The 15259-nt window shown below is 51.0% G+C and overlaps 1 protein-coding gene across 2 annotated transcripts in view; it reads left to right on the top strand.

The window, feature by feature from the left end:
- Window positions 1-15259, top strand: part of CAMSAP1 (calmodulin regulated spectrin associated protein 1) — a 60136-nt gene that overhangs the window by 29994 nt on the left and 14883 nt on the right. For both annotated transcript variants that reach the window (XM_040632180.1, XM_040632179.1), the window contains exons 4-7: window positions 2795-2875; window positions 6748-6889; window positions 14852-14991; window positions 15077-15173. In XM_040632180.1, coding sequence (XP_040488114.1) covers window positions 2795-2875; window positions 6748-6889; window positions 14852-14991; window positions 15077-15173 — 460 coding nt within the window. The remainder of the gene's footprint in view (window positions 1-2794; window positions 2876-6747; window positions 6890-14851; window positions 14992-15076; window positions 15174-15259) is intronic.

The following is a 15259-nucleotide window of genomic DNA, read 5'->3' as shown; positions in this document are numbered from 1 at the left end:
AGAAATCCGGCTTTGTGTGGAAGAGGGGGGGGGTTGGATGTTTTTGAGATGACGTGTCACAGAATGCCATGCTGCTTCCGCTGTCGGCGCGGCCTCTTCTCTACCGCGAGCTGTGAGAGTCCGCGCCGCTAGTCTGTGGGCCATTTTCTGGGTTTTTACATGATGTGGATGATACCTGCATGTATCCGTGGGTGAGGGGGGCTCAGGAACCCCTACTCTGCCATCTTCCCGCAAGTCCATCGCGCATCTCTTGATTCTACACCAAAACTTGACGAGTAGTCGTTTCTCAAAGGTTAAAGCACGATATGGGATTTGAAACTATTACCAATTTAAAAAAAATTTGAGATAAAATTCACATTAGAAAATTCACTATTTTAATTCCATGGTTCCATGGAATTAGTTTCATGGCTTTTAATATATTCACAAGGTTGTACAGTTGTCCTCATCAATTCCAAACAGTTTGATCACGTCCAGAAAGAAAGTCCCCATCAGCACTCACTCCCCGGCCCGACCCCCGTCCCGACTGCCGTGGACCTGCTTCCTGTCTCTGCGGGTTTGCTGACCGTGGGCATTTCGTACCAGCAGGAGCGTATACTCTGCAGCCTTCTGGGTCTGGCTGCTTCCACTCGGCGCCCCGTGTTCTCCCGTCACCCGTGTCGTAGCTCGCCCCAGCGCTCTATCCCTCGTACGACTGCGCGGGTCTCCGTTGTGTGCTCCCGAGCCGAGGGGATTCGGGGTGCGTGCCCTCTCTGGCTGTCACGGACGGTGCTGCTGGGGTCACGAGTGTATGAGATTTTGTGGATGTGTGTCCGTGTCTCTTGGGTATTTGGGGACGGAACTGCTGCTCATGCAGGAGCTCTGCGTTTACCTTCTTGAAGAACGGTGCACCATCGTACGTTTCTTCCGCGGTGTCTGCGGCTTCCAGCGTCCCGCGTCCTCACGAGCACTTGGTTTCTGATTTTTCGATTTGAGCCGTTCTCGAGGGAGTGAAGTGGTGTCTCATGGCTTCAGTCCGAATCATCCCATGAATCATCCCACGGTGGGAGCCCCTTTTCATTTCCACGTGCGTGTCGGACATTCGCAGGTCTTCTCTGGAAACGTGTCTTCAGATCCTCTGCCAATTTTGAGATCAGATTCTTTGTCTTTTTATTGTTATAAGAATTGTTTTGTATGTTCCAAATATTAAGTCAGTGACTTTTGTCTGTGGTTATATTAAAGTCCACTTATGGTTCTTGTGTCCTTCCTGGTCCTGCTCCTCACCACGACTGTGACTGATACATGGGCCATTTGGAACATGGTGTCACGGGGAGCTGTGTGGGTCTTCCCAGTGAGCCCACACTTCATGAACAGACTCAAACATGACACTCATTAATGCCACCATCAGTCTAATTGTAAAATCCTCCCCATACTAGAAAGCCGTGTAGTGAATGACAGAAACACATTTTCCAAAGATTTTTTTATTACGAAAAATTGTAAACATGAAAAACTATATGGAGAACACGCATGTACCCAACACTTAGATTTTACATTTAACATTTTATGGTATTTACTGTTACTTAGCCATCCGTTCATCTATTCTCATTCATTTATTTTAAAATTCGTCTGTGTTAATTTTTCTTCCACCTTTTTCTTTTCAAAACAAATTTTCTACCTTCCTGATGTGATTTGCATGAGTTCATTTATCTGTATTCTTGTTTATTTTTTTAAAGATTCATTTGAGAGAGAGAGAGGGAGAGAGAGAACATGAATGGGGTGAGGAGCAGAGGGAGAAGCAGACTCCCCGCTGAGCAGGGAGCCTGACGTGGGGCTCGGTCCCGGGACTCGAGGCTCAGGAGCTGAGCCAAAGGCAGACGTTGCACCAACCGAGCCACCCAGGCACCCTGTATTCTTGTTTAATAAGACATTCAGTTCTGTGTTTTCATCCGATTATAGCTTTGATCATGTCCCTTGAAGCATTGATGAGTATTTTTCTCCATGATTTTATTTTATTTTATTTTATCTTATTTTATTTTATTTTATTTATTGTTTAAAGATTTATTTATTTTGAGAGAGAGAGTGTGTGCGTGCACGTGCGTGTGTGCCAGGGGTGGGGTGGGGGATTGAGGGAAGGGAGAGAGAGAATCCTCAAGCAGACTCCCTGCTGAGCTTAGAGCCCGACTTGGGGCTCGATCCCAGGACCCCAAGATCATGACCTCAGCCGACACCAAGAGTTGGGAGCTCAACTGACTGAGCCACCCAGGCGCCCCTCTATGGTATTATTTTATAATCGCAATTTTGATTTTATCTTTGGGTTAATCATTCAGGAGAGAATACTCTAATTTCTAATAAGTTGTATTCATTGTTAAAGGGTGTACGGTTAAATCTTATGATTAAAGTTGATTTGGTTCATGTATGAACGGGTGGGGAACACATGAGCCCCCCGCTAGGCTCTACAGCGGGCCGTCCAGACACATGGTCTCAGCAGTGGCGTTTGCTGATGGTGACACCTTGTACTCTGTGTGCGCCCCAGGCGTTCAGCGACGTGGCCCGCTGACCCCGTGGCGAGGTGGCGAGCATCACAGTGGTGTGCAGAGGCACAGAGTATTTTCTGGAGTAGCAGGCCAGCTTTGGTCTCTACATCGAGCGCCGGCCGTGTGGAATCCATACATTCCTGCATATGTGTTATTGGCCTAAATGATCCCTGTGTCTAAGGGAACGCAAACAAACGAGGAGGGGTCTCTAGGTGGAGGAGCAAAGATGTGGATGTGAACATACGGAAGCCATTGCCCTTTTAATGCATTTTTTTCTACTTCAGGTAAATCTTAAAATGAGAGAGATAACAGAGAAAGAAGTTAAGTTAAAACAGCAGTTATTGGAAAGTCCAGCTCATCAAAAGGTAAAGGGTACATTTATTCTGGAATGCATCTGGTTAATGTTGCTCCCAGTTTTAAAAAATTGTGTCAGTGTTCACTACTTGCTTATTCTTTATTTGCACCCCCTCAGAGCGGAGCGAGGCTCCGAGGTCTCCTGGCAGACTGGCTCCACGAGGGCCTCGGTGGTGGGCGTGCCAGTGCGCTCCTCGTTTCTCCCTGGTCGGGGGTGGGTTTGTATTTCACGCGGGAGGTGAGGGAGATGTTGGGAGGTATCGGAAGCTCAAGAATGGGGGGCGTACAGCGTTCCCTGGGAATTAGCTTCTAGATTTCACCAGTGGAGGAGAAAATTGCTACTGTCAAAGGTGCCCTTGAGAACCCCTTCTGTTGCCCGTGAGGTCCAGGGTGGCTGGTGGTGCATCTCTGAAACCCTGCATGGAATTCAGGCAGATAACGTCACGTGTCTTATGAAGTGACACAGATGGCGCCTTATCCTTTCTGCTCATTTCTGTCCTTTCCTTCCCCTGTGATCGTGTTTTTTTGCTAAGCAGGTGTGTGACTGAATCCACATCCCTTTAACGCATGTACGATGTGGCTCGGTCACGTCTATGGTCTCGGCATCCCTCTGCCTCCTCCATGTGCTCCTGGCCTCTGGGGATGCCATGGGCACCACACCCTGGGCCAGGCTTTTGTGAGCCTCTTTGTTCTTCAGATGGGCACAGACGACGCACGGAGCGCCTCTCCGAGTTGCAGTTGGCGTCTGTCCTTCGTGGTGCCCGGCCCGTGCCCTTTCCGGGGTGTACTTTGCTCCCGCAGAGGCTAGTGTTGTGGCGGTGCCTGTGACCGTCCACTTCAGTCGTGTGACGATAGGAGGGTGTCCAGGTCATGTGCGCCCGACAGGCCTTAGTTCTCAGAGGACGTCCGGCTCTCCCGTGAATGTTGTGTGACAGTGTCGGACGCGGTCCAGCCGTGGCCTGTCTGCTGACACTCTCTCCTGCTTCCTCCCCTGCTTCCCGAGCAGTCCCCCTCCAAGTGGTACTGGAAGTTAGTGCCCGTAAGTGAACTCCGCGCGCGCCAGCTGCATCCGACAGCCGTCCGTTGCAGTCACTCGCTTCCATCAAACAGCTGCTCACACTCAAGCCTGTTTCTTGTGTTTAAATGTCCTCTTTGATGTTGTTACTGCTTTTCTACAGTACGAGCAATGTCCAGATTCCGGGCTCAATAGGCTTTTTGTAGACCACATCCAGTTTGGTTTTGCCCAATTTCTTAGGTAATTTTACAGAGAGAGTTTGGTATTTCTTCTTATGGACACCTATTTACTTCTATTTTATTTTATTTTATTTTATTTTATTTTATTTATTTAAGATTTTATTTAAAGCAAGCGAGGGAAGGGGGAGAGAGAGAGAGCGAGTATGAGCGGGGGAGGGGCAACAGAGGGAGAAGCAGAGAGCCCGATGCGGGGTTCGATCCCAGGACCCCGGGATCATGACCTGAGCTGAAGGCAGACGCTTCACCAACTAAGCCGCCCAGGAGCCCCCTGTTTACTTCTTTATGTGATGAACATAAACATAAATGAGAGGATCCATCTCTAGCCTTAAACAGATACCAGAAGGGACAGTCTGATTTCCAAGTTACTCTCGACAGTTTGTCCTTCTGATAGTACCTTCCCTAACGGTGATACTTAACGTGACATCTCTTAGTAAGTGCAACATGTCACGTGATGGATGCTGGTAACGTGCCTCGTGGAAGGCTGCTCGTGTGGCAGAGAAGGACTTCCCTCTGCAGAGACGTCTCCTGGGGTGTGCAGAACACCCCCCCGCCCCGGGGCAGGGAAAGGGGCAGCCAGGCAGAGGCCTGAACTCCGTCAGCAGGGATACAGGATTTCTGGAATGCAGCTTAACATTCAGTGTGAATTTTCCCATAAGAACAAAGTTAGAAAGTAGTGATTTGGATCTCCAATTTTAGCTGTGCTCCCGTTGGTGATGCATTCTGGAAGCAGAATCCGTTTGTTACCCCGTTCCGGTGGAAAAGCACTTGGCCCTCCCCGTGGTGCATTTTAGAGTGGAGCTGTGGGGCACAACTTTCTGCAGACTCTCACTGCCCGCTCCTTTAGCTGAATTATTCGGACCGGAGAGTCTTTCGAATTTTGTCATAAGGGAAATAATCGTGGCTGTAAGCTGGTCAGTGGCTCCATGTGATATATTCTGCCCTGTGGCCAACTTTGGGGATAATTTTGCTTCTCTTTGAGATGTATTTGTACCAAAGAAGAGGACAACCTTGTTATGAGTATTTACATATCTCTTCACTTGAATCCTGAGGGCCACAGAGCTAAATATTAAGGTATGTTATTTAGTGAGGGTATTGTCAAAAATTGAGCTGTCCTGTAGGAAGTCAAGTCTCAGCAGAGAGTCTCGTAGAATCTGAAAGATGTGACCAGAGCAGTGACCCTTCGGGTTCCCTTGTAGACACTGGTAGCCAGGGCTGCGCCTCCAGTGCCCAGCAGATCGGCGAGTGAGGACGAGCGCGGTAAGGTGTGGTCGGGCCCGGCAGGCTTAGACATTCCGCCGTGGTGCCCCGCAGCCTGAGGGTTTAGACACCTGACTGGACCCTGCAGTTCAGTTGTTTTCCCTGATTTTAAACCCATGCCATCCATCTTCAGTGGAGACCATTGCCTGACTGCATGCCGTGGTCAGTCACCGTGTGTGCTGTGTCGTGTGTGTGCGAGCCTGGCCTGGCGCATGTCCTCATGCTCTGCATGCCGCAGCCCCGGCCCCTGCCCCGCGGGCCGTGTGCGCTGCCGCCCGTCGTAACCGCTGCTGCGGGCCCTGAGAAACAAGTTAAAGTCTCCGTCAACACAGACTTCAGGGACATGAAACGGATCCCATTCCTGCTTGAACGAGTGTGTTAGATGTGTGTCATGCCGGGTACCAGTATTGATGATCCCAGCCTGCATATTCATTCAGACTTTAAATTCTCAATTGCTGAGCGATGGGTTTTTCTTCGGGCTGAACCCCTCTGCATAGGTCTCAGAAATCCACAGTCGTTCGTATGGACTGCTGGTTTTCTTTCTCCGGTTTGTCTCCCGTATTTTCTTCCCCCGGAGAAGAGGCAGCTGTATTGTGAACGTTAATGCAGAAGAAACTAAGCGAGCGCGCAGCAGGACATTTGGGACAGGCGCCCGTGTGGATCCCCTCCCCTTGGTGTCTTGTGTGTCTGTACACTCGTCACCTGACATTCAGCGGTGGGGGCCGCGCTGGGGGGCGGGGGGTGGCTCGGAACACCGCACACACCCTCTGCTCCAAAGGCAGAAGTATGGAAACCGTGACAAACCACTTGTCTCAGATTGCACCTTGCTTGCATTCTGTTTCCTGATGCTTTGTTGCATTTATTAGAGGGCCTGGTTGACGTATTCTAGGAAATTTTGTCTACCCTGATTTGGGGAATTTCTCAAAGCATATATTAATGTTGTTTTGTACTTTTCTTAATGGCTGAAGTTACTGCTGATAATACTGAGAAAAGGAGCAGTAAGGCGGGTCTTCCGAGCCTTCGCTTGTTCGCCCTTTAACTTGTTTCTCATCTGTTCGGAGTGTGCGGCTCTCGGTAGTGTGGCCGTGCATTCGGCCTCCTCTCGTGTGCCGCGTACAGTGGACAGTCCGGCACTTCCGCAGCTAGTCGCTGTCGCCCCAGGTGGCCGTGGCGCTCAGTTCCCTGGATCTTGGCATGTGTGTTCAAGGCAGAGTGTGTCATCCCGACGTTTGAGCTTTTACCGTGTGATTGCCGTTGTTGTAAACATCACCCAGCGGGCTTTACGTTAGCTGTTGATGTAGCGGCCTGCCTGTGACAGCGGTGCTCGTGGAGGCATCTCGTGTGTAGACCGTTTTCCTTTTACCAACTGCAGGTACGCTACCGCCGAGAGCACCCGTCCACGAGGCAGCCACCCTACTTCCCGGTGTTGGAGGACTTGATGCGGGACGGCAGTGACGGGGCCGCGCTCTTGGCCGTGGTCCACTACTACTGCCCAGAGCAGATGAAGCTGGACGGTGAGTGTCGCGTGCCCCCGGGAGCGGCCCTGAGCCCCTCAGCGCCCCACGCACCCGGGTCCAGACGTGTGTACAGCCGGGGAGTAGCAGGCCGAGTCCTGATCCCAGCTGGGATAGTAGCGTGTAGATAAAAAAAAGACAAGGATGATGTGCTTATACTTAACCTGCATTTTTATCTAATGAAGAAATTGGACTTTGAAAGTATTTGGGTGAAGTCTTAAATATATGTCACTTTTCTTACATTTCAGAATGGTTAGGGTTTTGTCCGACTTGCTACAATTGGTTTAAAACATCTAGAACCAGGACGCCTGGGTGGCTCAGTCGGTTTAGCATCCGCCTCTCCATCTCAGCTCAGGTCTTGATCTCAGGGTCCTGAGCTCAAGCCCTGCGTTGGGCTCCACGCCCTACTTAATAAACAGAACCAAAACCATCTAGAACCTAGTTTGGGGTTGGGCAAGTGCAGAATGCGTTTATGAACGACTCCTGCACGCATGGTACTGGTGACAGGCCAATGCATCTCTTAGGCGCTCACAGCCCGCTGGTGGGGAAGGAGACAAGAACGGCTCCGTGGACCGCACAACAGCGGAAGTCTGCGGGGGCCTTGGGAACAGGAATTCTGATTTAGGTTTTGCTAAGCATCCTTCCTTCTTTCTGAGGGAGGCAGGTACAGGCCAGGAGCACGCCCGGATGACTCTCTTACCTGTGAAACATTTGTGTGAGACCCTGGCACCAGGGGGTGGAGCTGAAGTTGGTCCTGCCTCAAGCACAAGAGTGCTGGATTATGTAGTTTTTATAGCTAAAGCAATAGCTGAACTTGAAAGAAAGGGAAAGTCTCAGGTTCCAGAGAGGGTCTCTATCTTGGAGAGAAAACCCCGAATTGACACCTGTTCGCCCCGGGGTCCATCGGGCCTCTCATGCTCATCTGGCCTCAGGGCCATGTGTGTTTGGGAGCATGGTGACCAGACCAAGGAAAGGACTAGGAAAGGCCCACGTACCGGCCTTGGAAAGATGGAGGAGACTTGTTGGATGCCCGTGGCCCTGGGCCTGGGGTGGAGATCTTTCTTAAGGAAATGGAGCTGCCAGGATGCATCATGGGTGCGAAGGGGTTGATGTGTGTGTTGCCCGTGTGGCAAGGGGAAGGTTCTTCCTCATCTGAGTCCCACACTAGTGGAAGCCTTGGGCCATGGCAGGAGGGAGAGTGGAGGTCTGCTGATGGGGGGCACCTCCAGGAGCCAGGGCTCACTGTGTACCCGTGGAGAACAGCCACCCCACTGCTGAAGACGACCTCCGTGGGAGAGCAGGACCATGTGGGGAAACGGCCGTGCAGAACCGGCAGGTACGCAGGCAAGTTTGGCACCCTGGCATGAGTGGAAAGGAATGTTGGAATGAGGACGCGGAATGTTCAAAATGACGAAGGACAAGAAAGAAGAGGTGGGAACCCTAAGAGAGATGGGGGAACGGGATTGTTCCGTGTGTGCCGGAACTTTCCCATGCCCTCAGGACCTCATTTTGTGTTTCCGTCCCTGCTGCCCTCTGTGTTCTAGATAGTTCTCAGGTCTGCCTTCTGGCTCACAGTGCAGACTGCTTCACTTGTATCTGGCCTGCTCCTCTGGCCTGTCCATTGGGGGTCTTAGGACACAGCGAGTTTCTAGCGGGAGGGAGTCCCCAGGACAGGGGAGGTGGAGCCACAGGGGGACGTGGCCGTGGCGAGCCTCATTGCATCCGACAGCGGCGTGTCAGCATGGGTTTTAAAAGTGACAGAGGTACAGGAGGCACGGACAGAGTCGCACTCCCAGGTTCAGTCACAGAAACTGATTGATGAAGTGCAGACATGAGTGGGGGAAGGCCATGGAGGATTCGGGCGCGAAGCCAAGAGTCCTGGCCCAGCGCACTGACTGCTGTGGAGTATGCTCTTTTAAAATGAGCAGACCCAGAAGCCTGTGTAAAAGATCAGCTTCATTAAGGCCCCAAAAGAAACTTCAACAGATTGCAGAGAATTGATACTCTCCCCACAATGCAGTAAAATGAGAAAGCTTTCTCCAAACCTCTAAAATCTTTAATGCTTAGAAACCAAAGGGGATGCTTTGGAATATTTGTGGACCAACGTCGCTCTCCCGATGGGGTTCTCTGGTGTGAGCTCCCCACGTTTCTGTCTGTTTTGTTCAGTGCCGCATCCCACCCTTGTCACTCGTGCCGAGGACAAGTTGGTGTTCGGTAGACACTTGCACAGCGAGTGAACGACACACACGCCAGAGCTTGTGGTGGGCAGCCGCAGGGGCCAGGGAAAGGCAGACCTGTGGCCTCAGAACACATTCTGGAAAAGGAGGACTTTTGAAAATTAATGAGCTAGGTTGACTTAGTGCATTAAGAAAGAAGTAAGCCTAAAGAAAGTTGAAAGGAGGAGAACAAGGCGTAGCTCTCCCTCTCCTTCTGTAGTCAGAAGTCCCCGACACAAAGGAGCTGAATTGCAGATTCCATCTTGGAGGAAAGCAGGACACATCTGGACTCTGAGCAGCAAGCACCTAATTAAGGAGCGAGTGGTGACGAGCAGAGCGGAGGAGCTCAAGCCCGGGAAGGAGGCTGGCTCGCTCGTCTAGAATCCCAGAAAGGCAGCAGAACAGACGCGTTCAGGACGTGGGACACCGCAGGGACTTGGCGGGGGTGCTCGCAGCCTGCAGTGAGGGTGCGGTCCCTTCGCCTCCGTCGGGCAGCGGTGACCTCCTCCCCATACACCTCAGGAGATGGGCGACTGCTCTTGGGGGAAGCCGAGCCGGTCAGCTCTCTCTCTGATGTCTCACGCACGGGCGGGTACGAGGGAGCTCACTGAGCTGGGCCTTGTGTACAGTCCTTCCTGCTGGAAGGTGAGACTGCTTCTCCTCTCCATTCGCCTGTCGCAGGGAGCCTCCTTCCTTCCTTGGCTCCACGGCGCCAGTCCGCGTACATTCAGACCGGGGAAGGACTCACCGATGAGTAGAGGGGACACGGTACGCACACACAATGGAGTGTTATGCTGCCATAAAAAGAACGACATCCTGTCTTTTGCGACCGCATGGATGGACCTAAAGGGTATCACACAAAGTGAAATAAGGCAGATAAATAGTGTATAATTTCACTTATGTGTGGAAGGTAAAAAACAAAACAGAAATAAATATCGAGGACAAACTGGTGGTTGCCAGGGGTGGGGGTGGGCAAACTGGATGAAGGGGATGAAGAGTACAGATCTCCAGTTATAAAAAAAGTCATGGGATGAGACGTACAGCACGGGGAATACAGTCAGCAGTATCACAACAGCCCCGAGCGGTGGCAGGTGGCGACCATACTTACCGTGGTGAGCATTTCATAATGTGTCTAATTGCTGAATCACTCTGCTCTGCACCCGAAACTGCTGTAATGTTGTACGTCGACTGTACTTTAAAAAGTTGTGCTAGGGCACCAGACTCAGTCGGTGAAGTGTCTGCCTTCGGCTCAGATCATGAACCCGGAATCCTGGGAATGAGCCCCGTGTTGGGCTCCCTGCTCAGTGGGGAGTCTGCTTCTCCCTCTGTGCCTCCCGCCTCCCCCTCTGCCCCGCTCGTGTGCGCTCGCTCTCTCTCAAAAATAAATATTAAAAAAAAGTTTCGCTAATTTCTCTCCAGTCTTGCTTACTGTCATCATGTCAAGTGGAATACATTAATGCGTTTGAAGACATTTAATTTTTACCAGCATTTCTTTGTATTAGTAATTTTTAAGTGAGCATGTGTTTTATATCTCATTTCATGGCATAATGACAATTTTTATATCATTGAATAAATAAACGGATATACAGTGCTAAAGAAACAATGGGGGAGGATTCTTCTCTGCAGAAACTGGCCTTGGGCAGAACTCTCACAGCTGCTGCCCTCCTGCGGTCCTCTGAGAGAGCCCTGGCTGCCGTCCGCTGCTCGCTGCCCGCCACCCGCAACCCCTCTGCAAAGCCTACTTCCTGCTGCCTTACCCTTGACTCTGGGTGGCCGCCAATCCCCCGACATGTGAGGAAGGCACCAGCTGAGTCAGCAGAGGCCATACAGGAGGGCAGGAGAGAGCACGGGAGATGAGGGGGGACAGTGGATCTGTGGCCAGGGCGCTGGAGGAGACCGTCTGAAGGACGGTGTCAAATGCGGGTGTGCGGTGTAACTGCGCGCAGATGGGCTCTGGAAATAAGACTTGGCAGCTGAAATTTCAGAGTTCGCTGAAGTGCTGGAGGACAACTTTGAAGAGCTCTCCCAGAAAGCAGAGCTCAAAACCAAGTGGACAATGGGAGAGAAGATGTGGAACAGTGAGAGGCTCTGTCTGGACAGACAGGACAGGAAGGCGGGAGAACTTACCCCGGACAAGTACAAAATGTGCAGAACGCAGGCTGTTCGAAGCCACTGCCCACTTGTGATGGACGCCCTGGGAGCCCGCCGGTTCGTGCCCCACCGCTGTGGTTCGCCTTTGGGGTCCTGCCCTTAGGGTCCTGGCTTGGGGTCCTGCCCCGCTCCTGCCCTGCCTCCAGGAGCACCTTGCCCTGAGTCCTGAACAAAGGAGGACCTGTTTATAGTCCTTGGAAGAAGTTTTAAACCATATTCTTAGATGCCGAGAATCAGTATAAAAATTGTGATTTCTTTCATTTTTTGCCAGTCCAATAAATGAATTTTTACAGAAGTGGACAAAGTAACGGAAAAATTCAGTTGGAAGAGTGAAGGCCAAAGGGACAAAATGACTGTTTTGCAGCATTTTATTTGGATATGTTTAAATGTACAGAGGACATACAAGGAATTTCTGCTGTAGTTTTACCCACGTCCCGTTACATGTAGTCGGGTGTATGTTGGATTTCTCTCTGAACCACTTGAGAATGACAGAGGCGTTCTCTCCTCACAGCGAGCGTTGGGAGTTAGCGGCACTAGAGCACTGACTCAGGGTCCGAGGACATTGTCAGTCGTCCCCGTAGCGTCGCTGTCCGCTGTTGCTCCCAGCGGGGGTTCGAGCCCCACACCACTCACCGGAGGTAGCCGTCAGCCCTCTTCGTGGTGTCCTGTCGTCGGGAGCTGGTTCCCAGTCTTTCTTGCCTTTTTTGGCCTTGACCTTTCAAAGAGTACAGCAGGTCGTTTAGTTTGTGGATGTCCCTTGTTTGGATTTGTCCATTTTACCCTCCTAATGAGGTTCAGGGCATCTGTTTTTAGCAAGAATGCCCCAGAGTGGTGTGTCTCCCCAGGGTGGGCTGGTGTTGGCGGCCCTCTGGGTCATTTGGTTCAGGAGGTGTCCCGGGGCTTCTCCAGGCTGAGACCACTCGGTTTTGCTTTCTCATTAATTAGTAATTTGGGAAAGGGACTCTGAGACTGAAAGCCTGTTTCTCATCAGACTTCGACCTACCGGTGGTCCCGTCCATTTGTGGTTTTCTCTCTCTGGCCTTTCCTATTTGTCCGTTAGCCCGCCACTGCGGGGGAGTGGCGTGTGTGCTTGCCGCTGACTTACATGTTGACTTCTGTCAGGAGGGTCCCACGGGCTCTTGTTTTATCCAGCAGATTGTAACCACGTGTTCATTCTTCTGTTGTGGGTGATCGCAGGTGTCAGGCAAGTGAATTGTGAAGAATAAGAGCGTGGGTACTGGGCTCTACAAAGACCACGTTTTGTTGAACTTTACATTGGCCAAAGAGTCATGTGGCCTGGAGGAGCTGGACTGGCGGTGTTCTAGGGGCTTGGTGTCGGTGAGGCTCACGGCGCTGTGGACGAGTGGCCGTCTGCGGGAGGCTGTGAGGTCTCAGTCCACCTGAGGTGGGCGTCCCTGCCTTGGATGAAAGATCTGCTCCTGAAAAGCAAAACTTAAGAATTTTGAGAGGAGAAGACAGGAAAATATTTTTAGGACATCAGTGTTGGGATGGATTACTGAAATTACAAAAATGCACAAGCAATAGAAAAGATTATTTCATCTAACCATACTGAAATTCAGCGTGCTGACGAAGGAGCAGTGTGAACAAAATGAAGTGATAAATGATAACCGTGAAAAAATGTTTGGAACAAACGTAAACTGACCAAGGGTCGTCACACAATCCTTTCGTAACCATCATGAGTAAAGAATTTGTACAAGTGAGTAAGAAAAAGATGAACAGCCTGGAGAGAGAGAGAAAGAACAGGCTTTTGGTGGAAGAGGGAGTCAAGAATGACAGCACGCCCGTGCTCAGGGAGGTGCCGTTTAAGAAGGGGGATCTCACACCCGTCCAGGTGCCAGGAACCCCGAGGCCTGCGAATGCCCAGGCGGTGGTGGCGGGGGGGCCGCGAGCAGGCCGCCAGGTGTGCGGAGCGTAGGTCGTGGTCCCTCCAGCCCCTTCTCGGAGTGTTGCAGGTGCAGGGCGCGCACGCAAATGTGGTTCTCACGGTGTAATGGTGAGAACTGTAGGATGCCGTCTAGCCATTCGCACCGAGGACTGAAGTCTGCTCCCACTTGGAAATGTAAACCTGAGATTGGGGAAAGACAGGCCCAAAATGGTAGGCAGAGCATGTTACGAATGTAAATGAAAGAAAGCCAGGTCAGCAGTGTCGTGTGGGTGGACACACTGCGTTCGTGGCAGCGCCGAAGCCCGTGCGGGAGGGGGTCCCGCAGCTGGAGGAGAGCCGTTGCCTTGGGGGTGCGGGTGGGCTTCGACACTGTCTGTGGTATTTTATCACTGGAAGAAAAGATCTGAATCCGATAAGATATGATGTTACCACTTCTTCCATCTGCACAGAGGGCACCCGGGAATCTGATCCTTATCTTTGTAATGTTTTCTTATCCGAATTTAAAGGACGGGTTTCTGAGCACTGTCAGCGTGCAAGTTCCTTAGCTTCGAACAGGTTTCTCTGCAGAGTTGGCAGTGGGCGTGGCAGCAGCCCGGGTTCCTCAGTGACCACTGCAAATCTCAGTTGTCATGCTTCCACACTCTTGGCAGTGGCTTCTTCTTAAAAAGAGTTATTTTAAAATAAGTTCTACCTCTGGCATTCTTTTCTTACGTATGCATGTTTGCAGGCAGAAGTACTGTGAGTGCCCAGTGCAGCTCCTTCCGCGTTCGTCCCAGAGCAGCCGGCTCCCCTCCCCCTGCCCCCCAGCAGTCGGACTCCTGGGACCTGAGGCCCAAGCACGAGTTGACCGCTGGAAGGGTCTGGCATCCTGCAAAGCAGTACCTGGGAAGTTGTCCCGCCCCAGATGCCAGTGGCCGGCAGTCCCCAACCTCTTTCATGGAGGGAGACTTCTGCTATGTGTTGTCTCCTGATTTTTTTTTTTTTTTTTTTTTTTTGGTGATTAGTAGTATTTGGTAGTGTTCCTTGGATAGCCTGACATTTCCTGGTCTGTCCCCCTGTGCCTCCCCAGTAGAGATCACTTCATGCAGAGGATTTCCAGTTGGTGAAGGAAACTTGGTAAAACGTTAACCCGTGTTGTGCAGCAAGGCCCTTTTAGAGACTGCAGGGTGGTGCTGCTGTCCGTTTCGGAGCCCCAGTCTCAAGTCTCAAATAGTTTCTGTTACGCTTTTTAGATGGTAACAGTTAAATTCAGATCCTAGAGATTCTCAGATCCTTTTCTTGGGTGTTTCCTCAGTGAACTAGTGTCACTTGTTATGTTTACTATGATGTTTATTTTTCTTTTCTTTTTTTAAAGATTTTATTTATTTGACAGAGAGGCGGGGGGAGAGAGCACAAGTAGGGGGAGCAGGAGAGGGAGAAGCAGGCTCCCCGCTGAGCAGGGAGCCTGATGCGGGACTCGATCCCAGGACCCTGGGATCATGAGCTGAGCCGAAGGCAGATGCTTCACTGACTGAGCCACCCCGGCGACCCTGCTATGATGTTTAAATCTTAATGCTACCCTTTTAAATACCACCATTCCCTCCATTTAAGATGTGTTGAGGGCAGAGTTAGACATACATACGTGTACACACGCTTACAAAGCAGAGTATCTTTCTTCATGTGAATTGTCCTTTTGTGTTTATTCGTTAGATATATGCTTGAAGGAGGTGACGTCGATGGCTGACAGCCTGTACAACATCCGGCTTCTGAGGGAGTTCTCAAACGAGTATCTGAACAAATGCTTCTATCTCACCTTAGAAGACATGCTGTATGCTCCCTTAGTGTTGAAGGTAACCAGGAATTATTAAAGACACATTTTTTAAACCCATTAATGAATAAGCTACTTACCGTGTCCTTGTTTTTGTTTTCTTTTAGCCGAACGTTATGGTGTTTATCGCCGAGCTCTTCTGGTGGTTCGAGAACGTTAAGCCAGATTTCGTTCAGCCCAGGGACGTTCAGGAACTGAAAGATGGTGAGTGACAAACCTTCTGGGAATTGATAGCGGTTTTGTCCGAGAGGTGCCAGATACGGTGCTCAGAAGGCGCCCATCAGGGGTCT

Source organism: Ursus maritimus, unplaced genomic scaffold, assembly GCF_017311325.1.
Source record: "Ursus maritimus isolate PB19 unplaced genomic scaffold, ASM1731132v1 scaffold_17, whole genome shotgun sequence".
NCBI lineage: Eukaryota > Metazoa > Chordata > Mammalia > Carnivora > Ursidae > Ursus > Ursus maritimus.
The sequence above is the reverse complement of the archived record's forward strand: the minus strand, read 5'-3'. Positions and strand labels throughout refer to the sequence as shown.